This window comes from Monodon monoceros, unplaced genomic scaffold, assembly GCF_005190385.1.
Source record: "Monodon monoceros isolate NGI ecotype Baffin Bay Population unplaced genomic scaffold, NGI_Narwhal_1 Super_Scaffold_3, whole genome shotgun sequence".
NCBI classification, from domain to species: Eukaryota; Metazoa; Chordata; class Mammalia; order Artiodactyla; family Monodontidae; genus Monodon; species Monodon monoceros.
This window is the reverse complement of record NW_021703780.1, coordinates 85,313,595-85,326,084: the sequence shown is the minus strand read 5'-3', so window position 1 is coordinate 85,326,084 and position 12,490 is coordinate 85,313,595. Positions and strand designations below refer to the sequence as shown.

At 49.5% G+C, this 12,490-nt stretch overlaps 1 protein-coding gene across 1 annotated transcript in view; it reads left to right on the top strand.

Annotated features, from left to right (window-relative positions):
• PDZRN3 (PDZ domain containing ring finger 3) overlaps positions 1-10,826 on the top strand; it is a 251,184-nt gene extending 240,358 nt beyond the window's left edge. Inside the window, exons 6-10 of the mRNA XM_029242959.1 lie at positions 2,362-2,460; positions 3,652-3,714; positions 5,996-6,097; positions 7,483-7,599; positions 8,324-10,826. Of these exons, the coding sequence (XP_029098792.1) occupies positions 2,362-2,460; positions 3,652-3,714; positions 5,996-6,097; positions 7,483-7,599; positions 8,324-9,895 (1,953 nt within the window). The 3' untranslated portion in view covers positions 9,896-10,826. The remainder of the gene's footprint in view (positions 1-2,361; positions 2,461-3,651; positions 3,715-5,995; positions 6,098-7,482; positions 7,600-8,323) is intronic.
• Positions 10,827-12,490: the final 1,664 nt, after the last annotated feature.

Sequence of the window (12,490 nt, the reverse complement as noted above, 5' to 3'; positions counted from 1 at the left end):
TCTGCTAACCCTATCCTTGGCCATCGTGACAGCGTCCAAGTGCTATAAAATTTCTAAACACTGCCCTCATTTTCCGCACCTGCCTCGCCGTGACCTTGAAGCAAACTTTGAGTCATAGTAGAGTGAAGCCCAGTGGAGCTCTGGTATCTTTTGACCTTTCTTAAGAGCTGTTCACCTTGGTGGCCAGTCATTCCGTGAAAACTATAACCTGTAGTATCACTTTTATTCTGGGAAGAGTCATATCACAATGTTTATTATCTTTCTAAGTTTTCTTCTTACAGCCTCTCCAGCTACCCTTCTCTCTGCTTTGGTTGCACGTGGACTTGTTCCAGAACCAGCTGGCTTCCACCTTGAAGCCAGGGCTCTGTGGCAGCAGTGGGGCTGCAGCGGTGCATGTAGAGCCAAACGAGTAATCGGGAAATTCCACGGATTTACGCTGCCTCTTAGGAAGCGCCGAAACGGAGAAGGTCTTCCCTTTTGCCTGTACCCAGATGAGGTGTAACCTGAGACAGAGGCTTGGGCATGCGTTTGAAACATGAGGATGCTGTGGGCCTAGTATATTTGCGGTATGCAACTGGGTTATTCCAGAGTACCTGGAAAGAATGTGCCCTCGTGGTTAAACTCGTGCTACCTCTTTGATTGCTCAGTCTTTTTCTCAGAACAACGAGAAACGAAATTTCTATCCAAGTCAACTAAATTATCAGAAAGTAATGGGATTTCATTTAGGGGAAACGTGCCAGGTTGCTAAAGCTATAATGAGGAAGTCATTGAATTAATTCACATGTCAATATTCAGAAAATAAAATTATCTTATTGGGGGGCACGAGAAATACACGCACTCGGCTGCTGCAAACAGTGGCTGTGACTTGCGGCAAGAAGCTGCCTGCACGTTATTGTACTGCGGTTTTCCGTGGACTGTCTCTGGGCCCGTCGCTGTCGTCTCAGTGACTCTTCACCCTGTCCAAGCGGCAGGGTGACATGCGCCAGTGAGGAAGCAGGCTCAGATACAGTAACAAGCCCATGAAACCCCGTGATGGAGCTGCTAGAAAGAGCTAGAGTTGGGATCTGCACACAGGTCTTCTGAGCCCCAGCTCTTCAGCACCACACTATACTCTACACATCAGCCGGAAAGCCTGCTGAAAGTATCAAGCAGATCATGGCAGTCTTCACTTTAAAAGTTTTCCAAGGCTTCCCGTGATGCTGAAATCAAATCCGAGCTCCCCGACTCTGGCCCGTTGGCCCCACTGCCTGGCTATGCTCAGCCTGCCTCTCTCTTCCTCGTTCACAGGGCTTCAGCCCTCCTGGCCCCAGGGCCTTTGCACCTCCTGTTCTTCTGTCTCGAAAGTATCCATGGTATTGGGCACCCAGGGGAGGGTTCCGTAAGTATCTGCTATGTAACTGTGTTGAGCTTCGACCACAAAAACAACTGTGCCCTCACCAAGAAGAGCCGGGAGAGAGAAGATATTTCCAGAGACCGACCCCATCTCAGAGCTCCTGCTGGTTGGCAAGCAGCTAACACTAAACACCAGACCGGGGCCTCTGCCTGAGAACTTATCATCAGGCAGCCCTTGCTTGGCCCTTCGTGCTGCCGCGTCTCGTGTGGGTGGCTGGCAGGATGGGCGGAAAGGGAGACCTGGCCCATGAACGCTTTCAGAGAAGCACGCCACTCCCTCCAGGGGTCCAACAGTTTTCAAAGTTCTGACTTCGTTCCAAAGCGCAGGTTAATTGGCAAATACAGTGGCGTTCCCTGTGCCCTCGTGTCTCGCGTTTGGGCTCGCTTTGCTTTTACCTAATTTGCTGTAATAGCGGCGGAAACTAATTTCTCGACTGTAAATATCACAGCTGTTGGGGAGAGCATTAATCGCGTGCTATCACGTTACCCTCCTTCCTTGGATCAATTTATGTGTAGTCTGTTTGCAAGTTCTGTTACCGTGCATACTAACAGAACACAACGGGAAATAATCTCACCAAACACATTGGAGACATTTGTACTGAAATGGCTGGATGGGTTGGGGTTTGGAAATATTCTTGTTTGTGGCAGACATTGAAAGAATGCTTTTTCAGAGCCCGACCCCAGAAGTCTTGACGCTGAGTGAAATATGGGTAATTTTTCTTTGGGGGGGATCAATAAAATAACTATTTTCAAAATGACTTTATATTGACTGAAAGGTCAGAAATGCCCTGGGCATTGATCCCATGCCCGTAATCACTTTTTTGTTTAGTAAGTTAACCGCTCTGCCCACATCCAACGCAAAGAAATCCAGTTCATCATTTAAACGAAATGTTTTTTAAAGCATTTGACGTCCTCCCAGCCCTCACTGCCTGCCGGGGTCTCACAGGGAAATGCCCTTTCTTTGTCTAGGAAGTGGATCTCTACAGAATGAACAGCCAGGACAAGCTGGGCCTCACAGTATGCTACCGGACGGACGATGAAGATGACATTGGGATCTATATAAGCGAGGTATCGGGGCTGATTTTTTATAACTATCATAGCAAGAGCAAGAGAGTTGGTCTCTTTTTTTTCTTTTTTTTTTTTTTTTGCCTTTTATGTGTTAACCAACCTTAACGCTGGCTCACGGAGATGTCTGTGGAAAGACGCAGACAGATTTCTTCGTCCCCTTTATCACGCTCCATGGAGTTACGTCTTTACATAGGGGTTAAGTCCTAATGTTGGCACCTAAGACAAAACTACCCTTCAGAAGCCTGCAAATCGGCCATAAAATGGAGCCGTGTACATGGCTTCATGTGTTCAACCCCGAGGGAAGAGCAGATTCACATTTCCCTTCTCGTGTTCATTGAATGGGATGGGGGAGGGCATCATTTACACTTTTTAAAGTATTTCTGTGTCTGTTTCTCTTTTTTCTTTTCTTTTGGTGCGGTGTGTATAGTTGAATTCACGTAAGTTCAGTGCAACTTCAAAGTACGTAGACGGAAGCTATCTTTATCTTCCCAGAGGAGACAATGCAAAGCAACTGATTTCAGGATGGATACCTTACCACGCATTGCCCTCTTTGCAAGCACAGAAACCCCATTTTGTCAGGAAATAAAATCCGTCCCCATGGGATGAATCAAGGGATGTGTCTGCTAGGCTTAATAATTATCCCTTGGGGTATACTCTACCCACCAAGCTAAAGTTGGCCCATCATGACTGCATTTCGGGGGTGTCTCTCCCAAACTCAATCCCACTTGGCTCAATTATATTTCATTTTTAAAGTTACTTTCCAAACTTTGATATACACATTTGGTAAAATAATGAAGTTGCTTTAATTACTGTAAAGGTTGCTAGCCCACATGATGAAGGGTACCCTTTAACCTGTTCTCCAGCACACTTTTGCTTTTCATTCCTGTGCGTGCAACGGGAGTCAGCTGTGCCTCTGCATCCCCTCAGGTCACCAGGGTCTAAGCACACTGCCGTGTAGCAGGGTTGCCGTGCAAGGATCCCGGAACACAGCCTGGAAAGGGCTTGGAAACAGATCAGTCCCTGTTCGTCTCCCTCTGCATGACCCTAAGTCTTGTTTATTTCGGCACAAAACGAAAACAGAGGGACGAGCACGACCATGTGTTAGAGGCAGACTTTGGAAAGGGCCGTTGTTTATTTTCGTGCGTGTTTAAGTTACCCACTCGGTGCTGAGATGTCTGCTGTGTGTTTCAGATCGACCCTAACAGCATCGCGGCCAAGGATGGGCGCATCCGAGAAGGAGACCGCATCATCCAGGTGGGTCAGCTTCCTCTGTTTATCACTGAAGAGCAAACTGGTTCTCATTAATAGCTTTGGGGTGGAAATGCAGAAGTTAACAAACAGGGGGTCGCAAATATCAGGGGTGTGGTGAGGCCAGAGAAGGTGATGGCTGAAGTGCAAGCTATGGAAAATACCTGGCAACAGGGTGTGGTGAGGCGTGAGACAAAGTGGAGAGAGGACGCCTGCCCCACCTAAGCAGGAAAGCTGCCCCAGCGCTTTGCAGCATCTGAGCCAGCTCATCTCCTTTCCTTTCCCTTCTCCTTGGGCCACAGGCAGCACATTAGTGGGCCAGATCAGGCCCACAGTTCTTGTGAAACAAAATAATGCTCATTTGAGCTTTCTCGGATGGATTAATTTTGGACCGAACATTTCAAGTTTGAGCCATCTTTTAAACTTCACGACTCAGCATTTAACTAGTATATGCCATGGCTTTTAAGAGTAGTTTCTTTGTCTGTAAAGGATACCTGTTGCTCTTTCGAGTCAAACTGAGACCAGTCTTTTTTTCCCTTTAATTGTCTTTTAATTTAAGCTTTAATTATTTTTCTTAACAAATAACGTGTTTTATTGAAGTACAGTTGATTTACAGTGTTGCCTTAGTTACAGCTGTAAAGTGACGCAGTTATACATGTGTATACATTCTATTATTTTCCATTAAGGTTTAATCACGGGAGATTGGGTGTAGTTCCCTGTGCTACACACAGTGTAGGACCTTGTTGTTTATCCATTCTCTATATATACCAGTTTGCCTCTGCTAATCCCAGACTCCCAATCCAACCCTCTCCCAACCTCGTCCCCCTTGGCAACCACCCGTCTGTTCTCTGTGTCCGTGAGTCTGTTTCTGCTTCAGCAGTAGGTTTATTTGTGTCATATTTTAGGTTCCACATATGAGTGCTATCATAAGGTAGTTGTCTTTCTCTTTCTGACTTCCTTCACTTAGTATGATAATCTCTAGTTGCATCCACATTGCTGGAAAAGGCATTGTCTCGTTCTTTCTTTTTGATGGCTGAGTAATATTCCATTGTCTGTATGTACCACGCCTTCTTTCTCCATTCATCTGTCCATGGACGTTTAGGTTGCTTCCATGTCTCGGCTGTTGTAGCAAACAGTGCTTCAGTGAACACTGGGGTGCGTGTGTCTTTTGGAATTCATTATAGTTTTGTCTGGATATATGCCCAGGGGTGGCACTGCTGGATCACATGGTAAATTCTATTACAGTCTTTTTTAATCTCACAGAAATTGAGAGGCTCTGGTTCATGGGTAGAAGACTTAGCTTCTACCTCTGCTCGTTCCTGTCTTCTCACTTCGAATCCACTGTGTTCAGACGTATCACTGCCTACCTCCCTGCGAGTAATTTTCGTTTCCTTTTGCCACTGCCTATTCTTACACTTGCCCTGACTTCAGCCCGGACTGTCGTCCCTGATGGGGCTGAACCCTCAGGAGTAACGGCCTTTTCAGTGGCTCTAGTTTTCCACTGGCATCTGCCATTGGCCACGGAAGCACTGAGTTCCTTATCTGGCCCTCCCTGCCTCCCGGACAACCACACATCCCCTCGTTGACCAAGATCCATCACCCCCTTTGCTGCCCGTTCCTTCACTGGCATAGAGAGTCAGAGGGCAGGCTCCCCTTCCAGCTCCATGGGACCATTGCTGTGTACCCTGGAGCTGAGACCTCCAGACCCGCAGAGCTCGAAGGTGCCGGGACAGGAAGCCAGAGTCCTGCCAGAGAGTGATCAGGCGTGATGGTGAGAGACTCCCTCCCGCTTGACCTTGTGTCCCACCTTAAAACATTAAAGTGTGAAACTGGGAACACAGAGCACTCTGCATAATTCCAGCACGTTCACGTACAACCCCCAGTGCCGCTTTTTTCTCCGATATTATCTGAAAATTAGCTGTAGTCACGCTTTAGTATATTCCATTTAGACTCACGCCTGAGTATATTTAATTACGTGTCATTAAATTGCTTAGATGTTTTCCCTCTTCACAACGCTGTGATTTTTCTCAGGGCTGCCTTTTGGAGTCCCAGCTACTTTTGTTCACGTAGCCTCCGCCTGGGCACTACGCCCGTGGAGGCTGTCATGTAGACCAGAGACACTGCGTCAGTTTGAGCAAGGCCTTTCCTTCTGAAAACCAGCGTATTCTCTTCAAGCTGCCTGGAAGTGCTCTGTTCCTGCTGTGAGATGCAGGCCTGCAACAGTGCAGAATGATTCTGCACAACTTACTCATGCTACTTGTCTACCCCTCCACCTTTTTCTTTTTAGATTAACGGGATAGAGGTACAGAACCGCGAAGAGGCCGTGGCTCTTCTAACCAGTGAAGACAACAAGAACTTTTCCTTGCTAATTGCAAGGCCCGAACTCCAGGTGAGTCAGCTTCCGGCACGTGAAGCTGGGTCTGTAGTTCTAAAATCAGTAACAAAGTCCCTGGCCCTGCAGAACACTGCCCACCTATCAAATCTGAGCTTGAAGGGTACTCCGTACCCCGGAAAGGTAATCTGAGTTGCTCGGACTTCCAATCTGTTTCTCGTTTTGACCTTCTAAGGAGCGTGCTGACATCCACCCTGGCATTTACACCGGGGGGGGGGGGGGGGGGCCGCACGTTCGTTAACCCCCGCACGTTCGTTAACGCAGGGAGGGAGCGTAATGAAAGAAAAGAGGAGGGAACATAAGGGCGTGGAAAACACAGCCAGGGTCACGCCCGTCAACATGTTTGACTGCCCAGGACCTGAGCAGTCAACATGTTTGACTGCCCAGGACCTGAGCAGTATCTGTGTGGGTCTCATTTACAACCGCAGAGTGTTAAGGAACATACAGCATGACGATTATAGTTAAACTTCTCATCACCCAAAAAAACAGTAACGGTGAGATACGTTAGTTACTCGACTGGTAATTATTTCACTATGTATATATGCACATCAGATCATCGTGACGTACCTCTGCCACGTAGTACAGTTTTTACTGTAAAAAAAAAAAAAAGGAAAGAAACTTTGGTCAGCAGACTCTTCCTTAAAGGGCCAAAGAAGAAGTATGATGGGCTTTGGGAGCTGTGTATATGGTCTCCGGTGCCACTGCAGTGCAGAAGCAGCCGCAGGCAACACGTAAACAAAGGGGCTTGGCTGTGTTCCAATTACACTGTTTTTAAACAAACAAAAATAGGCCGCAGGCCAGATTTGGCCCACGGGTGGTAGATGTCAGACCCCTGAGCGGTCTGCTTTCTTAGGAGCACGAGAGAGAAGAGCCCTGATAAAAGTGATTGATAGGCCTTGCCCAAGACTAACAAACGGCTAGGTTAGTAGAGCTACCTTTTTTTTTTTTTTTTTTTTGTCAGAAAGAATGCTTTCCGTACTGTAAGTGCCTTCTCTTGGGGCCCTGCTAAACTTGTGTGCGGGCCGTCAAGCAGAAGGGCAGGCAGGGCTAGGGCTCCTGGACGCTGCCCCTACTATACTCAGTGGCCTCCTTCACCAAAAGGAGCTAACCTGGGGGAAAGCGCCTCACCCTCCAACAGTAAAACAGCAGACCGCAGCCCCGTCCCCCGGACGTGTAGGGTGGGAGCTGTCTTCACCGTGAGCGTGGGGTAGTCGTCTGTCGTAGAGCAAAACGACAGGCAGCCTGCATTTCGATGACCCCCGGAGGGGGCCCCAGAAGTATTTCTCCCCAGGGTTACTGTCCTTTCTTCAAAATAAATACATAAAATGAGAGCGAAAGGAGCCTCAGCTGAAGGGCATGTGTGGGCGGCTGTCTCTCCCCAGCTGGACGAGGGGTGGATGGACGACGACAGAAACGACTTTCTGGACGACCTGCACATGGACATGCTGGAAGAGCAGCACCACCAGGCCATGCAGTTCACCGCCAGCGTGCTGCAGCAGGTACCGCCCCCGCCAGCCCCTCCGCCCTCTCAGCAGCAGGAAAACCCGGCCCCACATCTCCCTCGGGATGCCCAAGCCCCTGAGCAACCCAGCTGCCGCCGGGAAGACGGCCAGGAAACTAACTAACGAAGTGCTTTTCTGTTCGCCCGAGTGAAAGGCAAGCCCATAGTTTCCCTGACCACGGGAGTGCCGTGTGGCTTATAAAAGCAAAAGCAGTAATGCCCGGGTACCCCTGACCTTCTGGCACTCGTTTCAAAACCAAACCCCCCTGTGCCGGCATTAACAGACCGCTAGAGCAGAGAAAGAAAAAGTCACGTTTTCAAAAGCAGAGCAATTGCCTCTGTTTAACCTGAGCTGCTTGGCACCCTTTCCGTCCCCCTTCTATGCCACCACCATTGTCAGAGATACCCTAAGTGACTACTAATCGAGGGCCTTAGGAGCTAAAAGGACGTCACCTATGCCTCCTGTGCGTGCACAGGGGGTCCTCGAATGGCTGGAATCATTCCATTCGGTGAGGTAAGGTGACTATCGTCCTCCTTTCCCAGGTGCGGAAACTGAGGCCGAGAAGGAGGTTCAGTGGCTCCCCCAGGTCAGGCTGACCGGGTAGTTAACCCGTAGCTAATTGCCAGGCCCCCCCCCCCCTCCTACAGGAAGAGTCACACCTGGGAACTGCACCTCTGGCGTCCCTCACTGTGCCCGTGTGTTCTTGTTTTCTGTCGTGTAGAAGAAGCACGAGGAAGACGGGGGAACCACAGACACGGCCACCATCCTGTCCAACCAGCACGAGAAGGACAGCGGTGTGGGCCGGACAGACGAGAGCACGCGCAACGACGAGAGCTCAGAGCAGGAGAACAACGGCGACGACGCCCCCGCGGCCTCCCCGCCACTGGCCGGGCAGAGGAAGCTCACGTGCAGCCAGGACACCCTGGGCAGCGGCGACCTGCCCTTCAGCAACGAGTCCTTCATCTCGGCCGACTGCGCCGACGCCGACTACCTGGGCATCCCGGTGGACGAGTGCGAGCGCTTCCGCGAGCTGCTGGAGCTCAAGTGCCAGGTGAAGAGTGCCAGCCCCTACGGCCTGTACTACCCGGGCAGCCCCCTGGACGCCAGCAAGAGCGACCCGGAGAGCGTGGACAAGGAGCTGGAGCTGCTGAACGAGGAGCTGCGCAGCATCGAGCTGGAGTGCCTCAGCATCGTGCGCGCACACAAGATGCAGCAGCTCAAGGAGCAGTACCGCGAGCCCTGGATGCTGCACAACAGCGGCTTCCGCAACTACAACACCAGCGTCGACGTGCGCAGGCGCGAGCTCTCGGACATCACCGAGCTCCCCGAGAAGTCCGACAAAGACAGCTCGAGCGCGTACAACACAGGCGAGAGCTGCCGGAGCACCCCGCTCACCTTGGAGATGTCCCCCGACAACTCTCTGAGGCGAGCGGCCGAGGGCGGCGGCGGCCCCGGCAGTGAAGGCGCCGCGGGGACCACAGAGGCGTATGGGCTGTCCCCAAGGAATCTGCTCTCCATCACGGAAGATCCCGAAGTGGGCTCCGCGGACTACAGCCCTTCCCCTGAAGAGCTGGACCCCAGCCAGGCCCTGGAGGGCAAGGAGAGGAAGCCCAGCGACGACGGCAGCGGGAGCCCCACCCCCAGCCAGAAGCTGGGCGGCGCCTCGTACCTGTCGCCCTTCCCGCACTCCCCCTACAAACACGCCCACATCCCGGCGCACGCGCAGCACTACCAGAGCTACATGCAGCTGATCCAGCAGAAGTCGGCCGTGGAGTACGCGCAAAGCCAGATGAGCCTGGTGAGCATGTGCAAGGACCTGAACTCGGCCAACCAGTCGGAGCCGAGAATGGAGTGGAAAGTGAAGATCCGGAGCGACGGGACGCGCTACATCACCAAGCGGCCGGTGCGGGATCGCCTGCTGCGGGAGCGCGCGCTCAAGATCCGCGAGGAGCGCAGCGGCATGACCACGGACGACGATGCGGTGAGCGAGCTGAAGATGGGGCGGTACTGGAGCAAGGAGGAGAGGAAGCAGCACGTGGTGAGGGCCAAGGAGCAGAGGCGGAGGCGCGAGTTCATGATGCAGAGCCGGCTCGACTGCCTGAAGGAGCAGCAAGGGGCCGACGACAGGAAGGAGATGAACATCCTGGAACTCAGCCACAAAAAGATGATGAAGAAGAGGAATAAAAAGATATTTGATAACTGGATGACGATCCAAGAACTCTTAACCCACGGCACGAAATCTCCAGACGGCACTAGAGTATACAATTCGTTCCTATCGGTGACTACTGTATAACTTTCACTTCTGCGTTATGTACATAAGAGAGAACACTACCGTTGAGGTAGCAATTCCTGCCTCGTTCAATGCGGCAAGCTTTTGTATATAAGATAAATAGGGTCATCATGTTTATAGTCGAAATCAGCGAGCCCTACCCACTCACTCTGGGTGTCGTCTTAGCTCTATTTTAAGCAGAGGAAAACCACCCGTAACTGTCTTGGAAGGCAATATTGACAAAACAAACAGAGCTTTTTTTCAAATAGCAATGGTACTTTTTATACTCGTTACCTTTCACATGAAGTTTTTAAGATTTCAAAAAGATCTTTTATTAAGCATACCTTCACAGAATAATTTGTTTACACACTATATTCATATACGAAAGTTAAACACACTTCTTTTTTTGCCTGCCGAAAACTCAGATACGACTGCCAGTATGTATTTTTAATGCAACCCTACTTTATAATATGTGGGTGACCGTTTAACGTTAGGTCAAAGCTTCAGCTCCAAAAACCACCAAACTCTGTGCTTCACGAGGTATACTACACATAATTTGTTCAGAATTGGGAGACACATTTAAACATTCTTCTCCTGGTTAAAGTTCCCAAGAGAGTGTAAAGGTTTTTAACAGAAGGCAAACTATAACACAGCTTCGTGGAAGTTTAAAGCATGTTTGCAGATCCTGCAACCCGTTGGAGGACTTTGCATGTACAGGAAAGTTGTGGATGGAGACGGTTTGTGGAATTTTAAGTGCTCACTGTAGTAAACCTTTGCTTTGTAGATTCAAAGGGACAGACTTTTACGAGCAAATTCAGAGAACCATGGTTAGTTATAAACAAACAAACAGTAAGTAAAATGAAGTTAAAATAAATTATTATTTTCTATTTGATATGTTTTGAAGTGATTCCTCATTTTGCAGTGGTGCCTAGACAATAAAAGCCTTTTGCAGTGTGTATTTTTTTTTCCTTCATTGTATTACCTGCTGCCTCGGAAGAATTTGAGCGTTTCAGATCATCCACTACCTTCATTCTGCTCGGAATCCAAAGACAGGTCTGTTTGTTTGTTTTGTTAGGAAAAAAATCTAGCATTCGAATGACTGTCTGCCTTACGGAAAGCCTCAACTTGGCCCACTCTGCTATAAACTGAAATAACTGAGCAAGTTTATCAACCAAGCTCGTGTTCACAACGAAACCCCTTTGGTTGACTGCCACCATTACTGCCTGTCGGTAATATCTAACAACATCTCTGAGTAGCTAGGCCCAACTTTCCATTTCTAAGATGCGTCTGCAAAAGCCACAATATTTTCATAGAATGGCAAGGGTCACCAAAGTGGGTGGGCTTCAAAACTGGTATCTTTCACACCACAACAACCCACAGGATCCCAAATACTGAATTCGCTACGAATTGTTCCCCGATGATAGCGTTCACACAAATGTCAGCTATAACGTCTACTAAAAAGACATACATACATACACAAATGAACGAATGACTGGGATTACAAAAGGTATCATTTTCATTTGCCATGATGCCAGGCATCTGGTTTTCTCACTGAAATTTGGATTGAAGTGGCCAGGTGTTTAGGTAGCTGAGACTTAGATTCCTCCAACACACCCTGTTCGAACCCATATTCCTCCCTTGTGGCCAACATCTTAAGACTAGACTAGTCGTTAGTCACTAGTCGTCGTACTTCCATTACAACAAACTTAATGTAGATACGACACCGATACATTTATTCCTCACTATTAAGATATCTGTTCATAACCTCTTCCAGACCAGGCATCGCGAAGATAATTACACCTGCTACCTTAGTGTTTGCAAAAGGTGGCCTGTTAGCACCATGGTTTTCCAATACTCTCCAAGTTCAACTTCCAACAGAATTGGCTCCTTGGCTCCCAGGAGCGGCACCCCATCTCCAGCTCTCTTAACCTCACACCCTTTCTTGCTAGTTAGTGTGTCACGGAGAACCAACACCAGTCAGATGAATTACAAATTGCGTCAAGAGGGCTTCCCTGGTGGCACAGTGGTTGCGAGTCCGCCTGCCGATGCATGGGACACGGGTTCGTGCCCCGGTCCGGGAAGATCCCACGTGCCGCAGAGCGGCTGGGCCCGTGGGCCATGGCCGCTGAGCCTGCGCGTCCGGAGCCTGTGCTCCGCGGCGGGAGAGGCCACAGCAGTGAGGAGCCCGCGTACCGCAAAAACAAAACAAACAAAAACGCGGCAAGACATACCCAGGTTGGGTATAAGACTAAGTGCGTGGGTTTCTTTGGAGAAAGAGCCTTCCTGCCTTGTGCGTTCTCATTAAAGGCCAGAGGGGTGTACGTGGCTACAAGAGCAAAGATCTCCCACCTAAACAGTCATGTGCCATCAGACTGAAGTTGAGGGGTTTCCAATCAGGGCTCCCTGGGTGCCTCTGGATTTAGGGGTCAGTCTGTGCCCCGTGTGAAAAAGTGGAGGGAAATAAAAAGTAACATACATTCTAATCCCAATTCCGGACCCTTCAATTCCAACTTACTTTTTCAATCACTTTTTCATATGGATACACTTGGTCCTAATTTGCAATGTCATACGAGGTTTCCCGAACCGAATTTAGCAAATCAACTCCTAAAAGGAGTCGGA